Source organism: Megalobrama amblycephala, linkage group LG15 (genome assembly GCF_018812025.1).
Source record: "Megalobrama amblycephala isolate DHTTF-2021 linkage group LG15, ASM1881202v1, whole genome shotgun sequence".
Lineage (NCBI taxonomy): Eukaryota > Metazoa > Chordata > Actinopteri > Cypriniformes > Xenocyprididae > Megalobrama > Megalobrama amblycephala.
This window is the reverse complement of record NC_063058.1, coordinates 13,041,302-13,055,930: the sequence shown is the minus strand read 5'-3', so window position 1 is coordinate 13,055,930 and position 14,629 is coordinate 13,041,302. Positions and strand designations below refer to the sequence as shown.

Sequence of the window (14,629 nt, the reverse complement as noted above, 5' to 3'; positions counted from 1 at the left end):
AAACAAACTCGGCACAAGAACGGGACCTTAAAAGGACCAAACCGTTGTGTCTCTACCTGGGACCTTTCCGTGAGGTCCGTCTCATATGAGGACACATGATGTGCCAAGCTGCTGTCCCAACTCAAGACACTCAAAAGAGACAGAGACTCACTGAGTGTGTATGTGTATGTATCTCTGTCTGTTAGGTCAGGACTTCTTTTTTTTTGGTAAGCAAAACTTGAAAGATTATTGAAGATTTAAAGGAGATAGAAATTGGTTTCAGTGCTGGGTGAATTTTACTCTAAACTAGCTGCTCAGGCACTTTTGGGGTCACATAAATATGGTTTGCACTTGAGATATTACATGCTGAAATGATCGTCTGAAGGTTTAGATGTGCGCTGGTACTTAGACGTCCGCTTTTACATAGCTGTAAATGTCACTTCCTGTTCAGATGTGACGCCTTCTTACACTTGAACTGTAGAAATGATCTACGACTTCTGCTGTAGGCGGCCACGTGGTTTTTCCTTTCGAAGTCCTGCTGAACTTCTGGACACAACTGGACCAAGAACGGCCTGCTGAGCAATGAAATTATTTGTCTATGTATTTGTCTGTTTGTCTGAGCTGCTTCCTTTCCTCGTTTCGAATTGATTTCAACAGAGGTTTCATTTATATTGGTTATAGTTTCACAGATGCGGAAACCTTTCAGACTGCTGTTATAGTCTGGACTTTAGACTAAACTTAATTTCATTGATGCAGTATCCATTTCTACAGAGTATAAGTCCAGAAGTTGTGTGCCTTTCTTTGACGTATTTAACATGGCAGTACATACAGGGTTAGGAAGGAGTCCTGATGTTTAGCTGTCTGGATTGTGTAGGCCCTAAATAGCATTGTTTTATCGAGATTAATGAATACTAGGGGGGAAAAAAATATTCAGAATTATCTTGAATTTTTCACCTATTATTTGGCCCAGTTTTAAAGGAGTGTTTCTCTCTCGTAAGTTGATCTTTTACCACAGAAAATAATTTTGACTCCTAATAGTTATTTCACAGTCTCTCCTACTAGCCACTTTGACGGGTTGAATTTTATATATAATACACATTTTTCAATTGTAAAATAATAAATTAAGTGTAATGTAATGTTGTCAAAAATATCGTTTTTTCCGATACATATCGATACTGAAAAATAACGCTTCCAATACTCATTTTCCGCAGAATAGATACACGATACCAGCTGCGCTTTCTCTCTCTCTTTCATCTCTCCGACAGAAAGTCAACACTCAAACCCGCCTCCCCTCACTCACTAGTTTCATTTGCTCCGGATGAATATTGTTGGTGTTACAGGGCTTGAATTTTGTTATGGGATTGCGCGTATTGTGCATAATTTTACTCATTTCCTCAGATTTTGTGCTCACACCTAAAGTGCGCACACAAAGCCGATTCTCCGAACTAATTTGAGTTCTTCTTCGCTGTTATTGTGCTTAAACAGTCAAATACACACTAAATAATGTTAAAATGCCGGTCTTCATGAGTATTCATGTAAACAGTCAGTTATGTTTTAAGTGAACGTAAACAGTTGAAAAAGAAAACTTATGTGTAACAGTATATTGGATCCGTGCATCAGGTATTAAAGTGACAGCGGCCTAATATACTTGCTGCCAAATTATGAGATGGCATTAAAAATATCTATATGGCAGTTTTTCCCCTATGGTATCAATGTGAAAATGCAGAGTGGCTAGTAAATTTGGAAAACCACTAGCCACAGTGGCTGGTGAGCAAAAAAGTTAATGTCAAGCCCTAAGTGTGTTAAGACATAAAAGATGTAAAATAGATATATAGGGCAAGACACTGCAGTGCTGTTTTAAAAATGTAGGCTTAAAGCGTTAGTTCACCCAAAAATGAAAATAATGTCATTAATTACTCACCCTCATGTTGTTCTACACCCTTAAGTCCTTTGTTCATCTTCGGAACACAAATTAAGATATTTTTGATAAAATCCAATGGCTCAGTGAGGCCTAAAAACATATAAAGGTACTAAAAACATATTTAAAACAGTTCATGTGACTACAGTGGTTCAACCTTAATATTATAAATTGACGAGAATACTTGTTGTGTGCCAAAATAAATAAATAAATAACGACTTTATTCAACAATATGTAGTGATGGGCGATTTCAAAACACTACTTCATGAAGCTTCAAAGCTTTACGAATTTTTTGTTTCGAATCAGTGGTTCGGAGCGCCAAAATCATGTGATTTCAGCAAACAAGGCTTTGTTACGTCATAAGTGTTTCGAAATTTCAATAGTTCTCGTGACTTTGGCAGTTTGATACGCGCTCCGAACCACTGATTCGAAAAAAAAGATTCATAAAGCTTCAAAACTTCATGAAGCGGTGTTTTGAAATCGCCCTAAACTATGCAGGGCAGTGGCCCTCCAGGACCGAGTTTGCCCACCCCTGTTTCTATAGTAACCAGAGCTTAACGGCCGCTGCAGTGACAGGATGACTTTACCAATCAGCGATTGGCTCGTAATTAGAAGGCGGGACTTATTCCGCCATTGATTTTGCCAGTTGCACTTTCTCCCATTCATAATAATACGAGTGCGCCGTCTTTCTATAAAGTCTTTGCTAAAACATTCTAGATGTTAACATGAGACAGTTGTGATAGAATAATTTATTTCGAGTGCTGTCAGAACCATATAAAGGAGGTAAAGATGGTACGTTACGCAAAAAATACCAGAAAGTAATGTGACGTAACTATCCGCGAAGTGCTGTATATATATAAGTTTTATATATATATATATATATATATATATATATATATATATATATATATATATATATATATATACACCCATAGCAATTATGACGCATTGAACTAGTCCAACAGCTAAAGGGTTATTTATTTAGACAGTTTTACAGCTCAAACCTTTTTTTCGGCGAAAAAAAAAAATAATTAAAGAGCAATCGTTTTGGAGAAAAGCGTAAACGTGAACGCGTAAACACAAAAATTCAGCTGCAGTTTCAACTATTCGTCTGGAATATCTTGCCCTATAGACTTACATTACAAGTACATTACTTTAAATGCGATTTTTATTTGTTTTTACACACTGGGCAACGAGTCGGAATGGTTTTCTGTGATAATCGACAGCATTTTATTTGACTACCTATCTGAAAGGTTTGTAGGTGAAAATGTTTTTACACTGTCGCTGGCAGCTCGAGTGTATGAAATGGTGTATCATTTGTTTCAATGCTGTAACCTAACATGTGTAACATACTCATGTTTACAAACTGACATAACATTTTTATGTGTTTTTATTTCATATCTGAAATACCGAGAGGTCAGACCATCTTTTGTGATTTTGAAACCTCACCTTTTCAAAAGAGTAAATCGAGAAGTTTCTTTCTCCTCCTGCTGGTTCGATGTATTTTCAGGCTGCCTATTTAAAACAAAACGAAGACAAGACACTAATACATTACGCCTAATACAGGGATCTGCATTACAAGGTAATTTCTGTGAAATTGTGTAGAAACTTTTCAGAATGTTTGCATTTTATTTTAACACTTTTGGGTTCATTTTTCTGAAAAATAAAGTTTAAAGCTGAAACATCTGGATTATGCTATGTTTGTTTACAATCTTCAAACGAGATTTTAGATTTTTTTTTTTTCTTCCTGTAGCTCAACAGGCAGATCATCGCGCTAACAGTATCATAATAGGCTACACACGTTTAAGATAAAATTCTGTAGCTGCCAAATGTCAATGTAATTATTTTAATAATTTCTCTTAACAGCTTTCAACCACTAGAGGGAGCACAAGTACAGCGTTACATCTGCAATTCAGGTCAGTCGTTGAAGACTAATAAATCATATCAAAACCACTGCTCATATCTTTTTGACTGCACATTCGTCTTTTAATCAAGATAGTTAATGTACAACTTACATAATTGTACAATATGTTACACAAGACTGAACATGAAGCAAGGAGAACAGTCAAACTCTGATTCATGAACCCAAAATAGGTCTTAGGTAATGATTTGAGTGTGATTATTATGGGTCCATTGGTATTATCTTTCTGTGGGTGTTTAATACTCAAGATTTTACCTGTGCGGGCTCTCTCTAACACTATGACCCTTTTCACAGCTATTCCACAGTTATCAGCATCACAAATCTTTTTTCATATTTTCATTAAAAAAACCATAGGCCTACATTTAACTATGACGTTATACTTTGCGGTATATGCCATTATCTTTGCAGTAAATTGGCCTACAAAAAATGCTGCGAGGGTACAACAGCTGTGTAACGAAAATTTGACATCACTTTGGAGGTATGTATGTATATATTTATTTATTTATTTATTTGCTACTGGGGCAAATGGGAATACATTTATGGGCTATTCTACAGACAGCATTTAGTTATAGTACACTTGTTGAACCTATAATGTATCTATAATGTAATGTTATTTAAATACAGAAATAGTATGTTAAAATCACATTTAAGTTCATATTTCATGGTGTCTCAAAATAGCACAGTTGATGATCTTAAGAAATACTAAAGAAGAATTTTTAGTATATTAAGTACAAAATTAGTGCACGTAAATAGAGCACTTTAAGTAAATTATAGAAATGTACTTTTTTTCCTCCTGGGAATCAGACTTGGGAATGTCTTGAAAAAAATGTATTTTTCCACATTTTTTTTTTATGCATGCAAATTGTATAATATCCAAGGTACACATTTCTAGTAATTGTGCAGTTAATTCTCATATTGTATTTTCAGAAAGTTTTGGAATATTTTTCCTATCCCCAAATTTGTCTATTTAATAAGGGTTACACTGACCTATCAAGATTTTGTTTACATCTACCTTGTAAATATATTTACAATTTTACATTTACATTTGCTTTTTTTTTTTAAGCTTTCACAGGTAAATCAGTAACAATTATATTTATAATAAAATAACCCTTTTGTCACTACCAAAACAATGATGACATGTTTTGTTCGTGACAATTTCTTTGAGCCTAGCTCAAAGATGCTAATCAGCACGTTTAGCTAGCACAGTTGTACGCAGAAAAAAACAACAACATTTTATCGTTTATCTGTTTCGGTAGTGACAATTTTAGGTACTTTTGACCCTAGCTCAAAGATGTTAATCAGCCACATGTTTAGCTAGCACAGTTCAGAACAGTTGTACACACATAAAAACTAAATTTGATCAAATAACACTCAAAAACAATGATTTCACAACTGAAACTTGACCATGTTTCAGTCGTGACTGTTTCGGTAGTGACAATTTTAGGTACTTTTGACCCTAGCTCAAAGATGCTAATCAGCCACATGTTTAGCTAGCACAGTTCAGAACAGTTGTACACACATAAAAACTAAATTTTATGGAATAACGCCAAAAAACATTTGCTTAATTGCAGAAAAAAAGGTGTTTGGTAGTGACGTTCCTTAAAGTTACACACAGATTTTCAGACTTTTGAACACATTTAACTTAAAATGATGGTACCTATCGACTTTGAAAGGGAGGTTATGAGAGAGAGGAATATTTCTTGATCAAAAATGTAGAAGTGTGGTTAAAATCAGTCTCAGCTAATGGACTAAAACATACACCGTTTCAGTAGTGACATGAAAATGCGGGACACTTTTTTTTTTTTTTACATAAAGTTTCATGATTTAAAAATAAAATACAAAATAAACAGTTTTTTATAAATATATATATTTAAAAACAACAATGGAAAAAAATTGCAAAAATTAAAGACCAATTAAAAGTACTCCAATAAATGATGATTTATATATATATATATATATATATATATATATATATATATATATATATATATATATATATATATATATATATATATATATATAGCTTACTGATATTTTAAAGGTGGAGTAAGTAAATTTAGAAAAACACTATTTGGAAGTTAGTCGGGCCGACACCAATAACAAACATGTAACCGATCAGCATTAGGGGGCGTATGACGGTTGAGGATAGAGAACGAGCAAAAGGGAGATTTGAAAAAAGAAAAAAGAACTGCAGACCGAGAGATGGGACACTTTATAAAAGAGCTCTAAAGAATATCACTGGAATGAAGGTTTATGACTGGGCAAGCGCTTCAGCGTTTTTCAAAATCTACTTATCCCACCTTTAAATGTTATTGTGGGATTCAGTAGATAATAGAAGGATCTTAGTAAACATCTAAAATTTGAATACTTAAATGCTTTTTAAATGTGTTTTTTGGTTATGGGACAACACCAATTCTGTAGATTGGCTCCTATAGCAAATTATATCTCCCGTTCACTGCTATAGAAATTTAGCCAGCTATTATTACTTCCGCTTTTGAGAACCTCAGAAAATGTGAAAAAAACTATTGTGAATCTCTGAAAAAATAAGAGAAAGGGAAAGAATCTGCCTGCAGTGTACACGGGTGGGGCAGCTTTATGCACAATGTAAACATTACTCAGATGTCAAGACAAATAATATCATACTGGAGGACTTTGAGACTGCTTTCAGTGACTCCTTATAAGGAGTGTATAATGCCTCACGATTTAGGCCCATTCACACCAATAATGATAACTATATTAGCGTCCACACTCCAACAAATGATAATGGTCTGTTAGCGCGCACTGCAGTTATGTCGTCTGCCACTTTAAATGCTCAAGCTCTTTAAAGTCGGGTGGATTCTGATTGGCTGATCATCGTTCATCAGCTGAAGAAAAACTTTCTGAATGATTGATAGTTTCTCTGTGTTGTTTTGGCTTTTCTTATAGAATTAGAACGATTATTAAAGTCCCCCTGAAAGTGTTTTTTTAGCTTTTAGTATGAATAAATTAGCCTTAATGTTATGAATAAGCTGGTGTGTTCCAAAACAATGACAAAATTCGCATTTAGGAGATATAAGCATTCAAAACTTACAGTCTCTTACTTCCGCTAAAATGGATCTCGGATTTTCATGACATCACATCGCACTTCAGCTTCTCATCAAATCTTCTGTCCAATCAAATGGTCTCTAGAATCTGAAGTCCCGCCTCCTCCTACACTATAAACGGACATTGAAGCTGTGGCTGACAATCGGCCATTTGTTCACACATTTACCAGTTTCTATATGGTGAATGGCACACAGTATATAGAGAGTAGGGAACGATTCAGATATGATTTCCATTGACGCGAATGAAGTCCGTATTCGTGTTAGTATAACGTGAACCGCCGCAGTGGTATTAGGAGGATAAACTGTTAGATATTAAAAGGAAACAGATTTTACTGAGCTGTGATATAAACGAAACGCTATTGGCTATTTAAAAAAAGGGCGGGGCTGTTTCATACATCGCCCTGTCTTCCTGTTTCAGTTGAAATTACGTCAACACATTGAATAATGCTGCGCATTTCAAGACACTTCAGCTGGCCTTCATGTTATATTTATCATCCTTTGTGTGAATAAACCTTTAGTTATTTACAGCAATCACATGATTCATCACTAGGCAAACTATCTATCACTAAGAGATTCTTGAGTGTATGTAGCCTACATCAAGACATGTAGAGAAAACACAGGCCTGACACTTTATTGAAACGTTCATGAATACAAAATGCTTGATTCGAAATTAATAATTATAAAAATAGGCATATGGTTAATGATAATGTATGAAAACATATCAATCTTTTCAATGCACTTTGACTTGATGAAAGTAACTATAAAAAGCCTGAAGCTAACATAGCTGATAAATGAGATAATGAATGTGTGTGTGTGTGTGTGTGTGTGTGTGTGTGTGTGTGTGTGTGTGTGTGTGTGTGTGTGTGTGTGTCATTGCAATCTCCCAAACTAACACAATTAATGCAAATTCCCTAAGACTTGTTGATTAGCACAGTCACTTGAAACAACATCCTTTCAGGTCTCTATTTTGATTTTAATACAATACAATTTTATATTCTCTTAATAATTTAGGCTATTTGCAGGCATAGAAAATGAATAAGAGATGTGGGAACTATGGTATAAACGAAGGCAAAATGAAAATTAGGTAGAATATAGATCTATTAAAGAAAGGCTACATGTTTACACATAAAAATGTAAATAGCCTAGTCTAATGATTTATATCAAAAGTTTCAAATATAGCGCCATATCCGATTATAAATAGCCTAATCAACAAAACGATATGAACACAATAATCTGTTCATGACTTCACTTTATGTTTCTGAGAAACCCACCCAGTTTTGATTGATTGACTCACCGGTGACTTGATTCTGTCAGCTGAGTTCGCTTCTGTAGCGGTAATAAATCCTATCTATTGTTTACTCGCTTGTATTTTTATATTTACGTAGCATATCCTGCTAAAGCGTTGTTGTAAACCTCTTAAAAGCTAAAATTTAAATCGTTGGTTGTAATATGTCAGAGTTGTAGCCTAGTTTGTCGCCTCTAATGCGAGTTTGGAGTGATTCACAAACGCTTCCGAATCGTTTCAAACGAGTCGTTCAGAAGTTCAAATGAATCGTTTCGCTCGCGAATCAAACACCACTACACTCTCTCGCGCTCGCCTGTTTTCAGTTCAGTCATGAGTTTCCAGTAAGAAGAGGCGTGTGGTGAGAAAGGAACATCATCATTTTGCATAAGCCAATCTGTAAGGATTACTTTAACAGTGAGCGTCCGATTTAGACTCAATTAATGGATATCCACCCTAAACTTTCTATCCAGTTCGGACTATTATTTTCAAGAACTGGATATTTAAGCTAAACGAGAAAACCTGCGCACTTCACTACTCTTACGGGAATGGACATTTGGTGAGGTAAGCAAGTTTCCCCAAACATTTTCTTTATCAGAAGATGTAACTTGGACATTTTAAACTTTCACGCCGGATATTTTTGGTCAGTAGTGTATCATAAAACTGCTACATGAATGTCAAAGAGAAGCTGAACCAGTAGAACCAGCTTGAGTTTCGCGCAGCTGGAAAGTCTCCTCTGCTCTGTTCCTTTTTATAAAAAACGCAAGGAACCAGCAGCAATGGCAGGAACAAACCTCTCAAACATGAAAACTCTGGAGGATTTAACTCTGGACTCTGGTTACGGAGCAGGGGACTCGTGTAAGTCCTTAAGCCTGTCGTCGTCCAAGTCAAACTCGCAGGCGTTCATGAACACCCCTCACAGGGGGAACTGGTGGTACTACTCCGGATCCATGAACAGCAGGAACAACAGTTGGGATACAGTCAACACAGTGCTTCCCGAGGATCCAGAGGACATTTTCTCCAAGTGCCCACGCTTACCGGAGCTGGAGGAGTTCCCGTGGACGGAGGAGGATGTGGGGAGGGTCGTGCGTAAAGGTGCGGGGAAGGGCGCCTCGCTCTCCGCGGAGGCTGTGCGCAGACTGGCCACCCTGATGCGCAGAGCGCTCATCCGCATCTCCAGAGAGGCGCAGCGGCTCAGTGTCATGCACTGCAGATGCACCAGGTTCGAGGTGCAAAGCGCGATCCGCCTGGTGCTCAGTTGGGCGCTGGCGGATCACTGCGTCTCGGCCACTGTGAAGGCCATATCTATGTACAACATGAGCGCTGGAGAGCTCTTGCGCAAGGGAAAGTCAGCCCGATGTGGGCTTGTGTTCTCCGTGGGACGGTTTTTCCGCTGGATGGTGGACACTCGGATCGCGGTGCGCATCCACGAGTACGCGGCCATCTGCCTGACCGCGTGTATGGAGGCGCTCGTGGAGGAGGTGGGAGTGCGCGTGCTGATGGCGGAGAGGGAAGGCGCGACACCCGGCTGCGTCCTGACAGCAGAGGCGCTGGAGGGGGTCATCAATAATGATGCCGAGCTATGGGGTGTCCTACAACACTATGAGCATCTCATCTGTGGGAAGAACGCCAATGGTAGGTACTTCTCTGTTACTGTTTCCAAAACTGTTTCACTCATCAGTTCCTTTTTGTGGCTTAGTGGGTAGATTTTGCTGAAAGGTGGTTGAAACCCCACAAGGGTTGATCCATCATATGTATGTGGGGAATTACCCCAATAATCCCAATTTCAAAAAAATGACCCTTATGACTGGTTTTGTGGTTCAGGGTCACACATATTATATATATATATATATATATATATATATATATATATATATATATATATATATATATACGTCCTTTTTTAAAAATTGGGATTTATACATAATCTGATAGCTGAATAAATAAGATTTCCATTGATGTATGGTTTGTTAGGATGGGACAATATTTGGCCCGGATACAACTATTTGAAAATCTGGAATCTGAGGGTGCAAAAAAATCAAAATATTGAGAAAATCGCCTTTAAAGTTGTCCAAATGAAGTCCTTTGCAATGCATATCCACTCACAAAAATAAATTTTTGACATATTTACGGTATGAAATTTACAAAATATATGGAACATGATCTTTACTTAATATCCTAATGATTTCTGACATAAAAGAAAAATTGATAATTTTGACCCATACAGTGTATTGTTGGCTATATATATATATATATATATATATATATATATATATATATATATATATATATATATATATATTATTATTATTACTAACTTTATTTCAGATATTTGGCAAGACAACGTTTCACATTGTTCTTTAGTTAAAGTTGAAGTAGAAAAATAAACTAAAACTTAATAAAAATGATATAGACATATTTAAAAAAAATACTTAAAATTAATATGAAAACAGAAAATATAATAAAATCTAATTCAAAATATTAACAAAAACTAAAGATACTAAAATAACACTGATTTGGACAGTGTGTATTTAACTAAGTTTGAGTAATTTTAAGAAAGCACTTTTTAATCAAAACATTTCACAATGAGTATGTTGAGTTTAAGATTTTTCGACAATACAAAAAAGTTTCAAACTGGGTATTGTGATTGTGAAACAGTAGAACATTAGTAATGATAATAATTCATGTGACGATGACGAACTGCACCTGTGCTTGGACACCTGTGTGAACTTGAGGGGAAATGACTTCATACATCCTCATCTTCAAAAAAACACTGCCACACCTGTTGATTATGACAAATAAGTACCTTCAATACTTGTACATGGTATGTTGGTAAAATACTGACATGATTGTACTGGCAAAATTACAATTGGTGTGAATTATCTGTACTAATCTGTTGGTAGACCCACACAAATGTTGATAACTTTCCATTTGGTCTGATGTAAATGAAAACTAATTTGCAGAAATCACAGGTCACATTATTACAGCATTCTGCCTGTAAGAGGTCAGTACATACTTCCTCTTCTCCAGTTTTGAGAATTACCCCGGTCTGCCAAGTTCTGCATCATCTAAGTTGTATTTTCATTTTGATTTGTCTGTGGTTTACCAGCAGAGCGTGGGGTTTTCACTAGCACTTAGTTTCTTGTTTGAGCAGACCAATCTTAACTAACCAGGAAAGGAAAACAAACAATTTCTGTAAAATATGACAACAAGCAGTTCTGATGTACCACTGTCCTGCTTTCATTACCATTTCTCATGAATTCATTATGCTCTGTTGTGATGTCATTCAGGACAAAACTTATATTAGTGGTTGACGTGACAGTTTGATATGCACCTGAAATTCAGTATGTATACTTGTATGGGTCAATGACGTGACGGGACATTTTCTTGTCCAAAGGCCTTAATAATAATAATAATAAAAAACAAAGATATGACATCCAAAGTATGTAAGGCAGTACAACTGTATCTTTTTTAAATGAATTCAAAAGTTTTTAATTATATTTTGCTACATATAAGGGCATTTTAAAGATTTTGAAGTGTCACATTTGGTTTAACCTTCCAAAGGCGAATACAGCCATTTCATTTGTGATTAAAATATCTTAAAATGTAATAAATGTATATATTTTTTATTCTAGCATGATTTTTATAACCTTATATATCAACATATTGCAAAATGTATTAAAATTATGTGTAGAAGTCGATGTTTTGTTATGAGAAAGAATGTAGAAAAATGAATTTCATTGATGTCATTCGGAGTAACCGATATAAAGGGACCATTTTGGATCAAGTCATGCGGTCAATATCATGTGACAGGATGTGACATCATTCAGACATCTGCACAGGACCACATGAAGTCGTGAAGCACAGTACCTATTTGAAAAATTCATGTTTTCACTTTCTCATACACATATGTTCTGAAACATCAGGTCATTCGGTGCAACCGCTATAAAACATGAAAAATGTTGTAATATTTTAAAAACTTGTACTAAATATAAAATGTTTAATTGTCCTTTTGCTAGCTAGCTAGATATCAGCCTGTTAGCATTGTTTGAAAATATGGTCATTTGGTATAACCAAAAGTGTCATTCGGTATAACTGAAATTTTGATTAAACCAAATGACTTTTTTGGTGACAGATTTTGTAAAAAATGACAAAAGCAGTGTTAATTGATTATAAAAACCACAATCTCATTGTCAACAACACTTAATAAAACTTCAAAATTAATCATATCTCCATTTTATATATATATATATATATATATATATATATATATATATATATATATATATATATATATATATATATATATATATATATATATATATATATATTTTACACTTTTAAAAACCTTATTCATCAATGACCCATATATTTATATTCTCTGAATAGAGTTGTGCTTGTCTGTGCAGAATTCACCACCACAATATTACGGTGTTGTTAATGGTTTGTTCATATGTTCATTTGTTCAACGGTTTGTTCATATTTAGCAATAACAATGTTTAGTAGTCTTATCAAGTATTATTGATATATTTCTGAGACATTAACCATCTCTGAGTTGATTTTGAAAGCTATATTTGTCGTCCTGTCATCTTGACCCTGTCATCTTGACCTACTCCTCTCCTAAAATTGTGCCACTCTCTTATTTCTGCAACTATTTCTCATTTCATATGCATCTCTTACCTCTGCCGTTACCCTAGTTCTTAAAAAAACCCAACCTTGATCCCTCAGTTTGATCTAATTATTGTCCGATTTCAAATTTACCGTTCATTGCCAAATTACTGGAAAGCACTCTTGCCTCTCAGCTTCAGTCTTTTCTAGTTGAAAACAATCTCTTTGATCCTTTTCAGTCTGGTTTTCGACCATTGCATAGTACTGAAACTGCACTTGTAAAGGTACTGAATGATTTACTGCTCTCTGCTGACTCTGGTTCTCTCTCTATATACTTTTGCTACTTGACCTTAGCTTCGCCTTTGATACTGTTTCCCATGATCTACTTATATCTCACCTTTCAGATGTGGGTATTTCTGGTGCTGCTCTTTCTTGGTTTTCATATCTCTCAAGGCAGGAACACACCGAGCCGGCGGTCGGCCATCGGGCAGTTTTTGTTCGTCGGCCGACTAAGTTTTCTCAGTGTGTTCCGCAACGTCGGCAGAAGTTGGTCCTCGTCTGCTTCATGTCGATTCGGCGTTGGAGCTCGTCGGTCCGTCGGGCCATCTGATCATTCTGATTGGCTGTTCAGCTACTGCCACCTGCTGGTACGAAAAGGCATTTCATCTTACGCAGGCGCAGAACAGACGTGCTACTTGGCCGGCGGCTGTCGAGCGTCGGTTTGGTGTGTCAGGGCAACTTTGGACACAGACGCTGCCGACGTGAGCCAACCCCGCAGTCTGCTTTCGTCGCCACTAGTTCGTCTGCGTTGGCTTGGTGTGTTCCTGCCTTCAGACAGACAGTTCTACATTTTGGTGCAGGTGTTTCGATCTCCTACTGCCCATTTGAAGCAAGGTTACCCCCAGGGATCCGTTCTAGGCCCACTACTATTCATATATGAGTGATGACATTCAAATATACTCTATCTGTAGACCAGCTCTACCCACTCGCTTCAATGGGGGGTAGATCATTGAGCGTTGCTGCACCAAAATTATGGAATTTTCTCCCTCAATCACTCCACTGTGTCAATATTAATATCTCTGAATTTAAATCACTCCTCAAATGTTTCTTTACAAAAGTTTGAGTTGAAATGAAACATTGAAATGCTCCAACAGTGTAGCTAAGATGCTAACTGATTTCAGCTATGTTACAGGTTGAAGTGAACGAAACATTGCTTCTAGTCTAGCTATGAGAACTCTGCTGACATTAAAATGATTTCCATGACATTATTGAAGCAGTGGGAAATTTAACAACAAAAAAAGAAAGATCAGAGGAGTGTGGGTGCAATATTTAGCCTACATTAGCAAAAAAGCTCTTTTTTGGCATGGGTAGTCAGGATCTCAGCTCTGCATAATCCTTACACAGCCCACTTTCTCTGGGATGACCATGTGGGCATCAAATTAGGTCGGTCCATAAAGACGACCCAATGGATCAATGTGCTTTCAGGGCTGCCGTGTTAACAAAGTGCTGTGCATGCACTTCACAAAACCCTCGCGTTCCATTTCTGTTGATGAATGGGCATCTGATCCACTGCGTTTCCTCTGTCAAGTGCAGTAGATTGAATCTCAAATGCCTTAAATGTGGCTCATTGGTGATTTAAGCTGTGACTCAGTGGCCTTTCAGAATTTGTTCACAGTACTTTAGTACGCAAAGCATCCCGCAACCAGATTATTCATTGTTGGCTGCTATTATTGTGCCTGGGAATGCTTTTTAAACAGCCCTGATTAACATTGGATCAATGCACTTATAAGATAAGTTTGCGTAGTTTGCTTTTGATCCCTTGGATTTAAAGTCAACAC

The 14,629-nt window shown here is 36.4% G+C and overlaps 1 protein-coding gene across 3 annotated transcripts in view; it reads left to right on the top strand.

Annotated features, from left to right (window-relative positions):
- The first annotated feature begins 2,320 nt into the window (after positions 1-2,320).
- The window catches only part of abtb2b (ankyrin repeat and BTB (POZ) domain containing 2b), a 72,379-nt gene continuing 60,070 nt past the window's right edge, over positions 2,321-14,629 (top strand). The window contains exons 1-3 of one of the 3 annotated variants that reach the window (XM_048158018.1): positions 2,321-3,479; positions 3,764-3,813; positions 4,227-4,296. Coding sequence is in view for 1 of the 3 variants with exons in the window: in XM_048158017.1 (XP_048013974.1) it covers positions 8,963-9,818 (856 nt within the window). In the remaining 2 variants the exon portion in view is untranslated. Of the gene's footprint in view, positions 3,480-3,763; positions 3,814-4,226; positions 4,297-8,404; positions 9,819-14,629 lie in introns of those variants that run through there. The other 2 variants (XM_048158019.1, XM_048158017.1) reach the window with 2 other exon arrangements.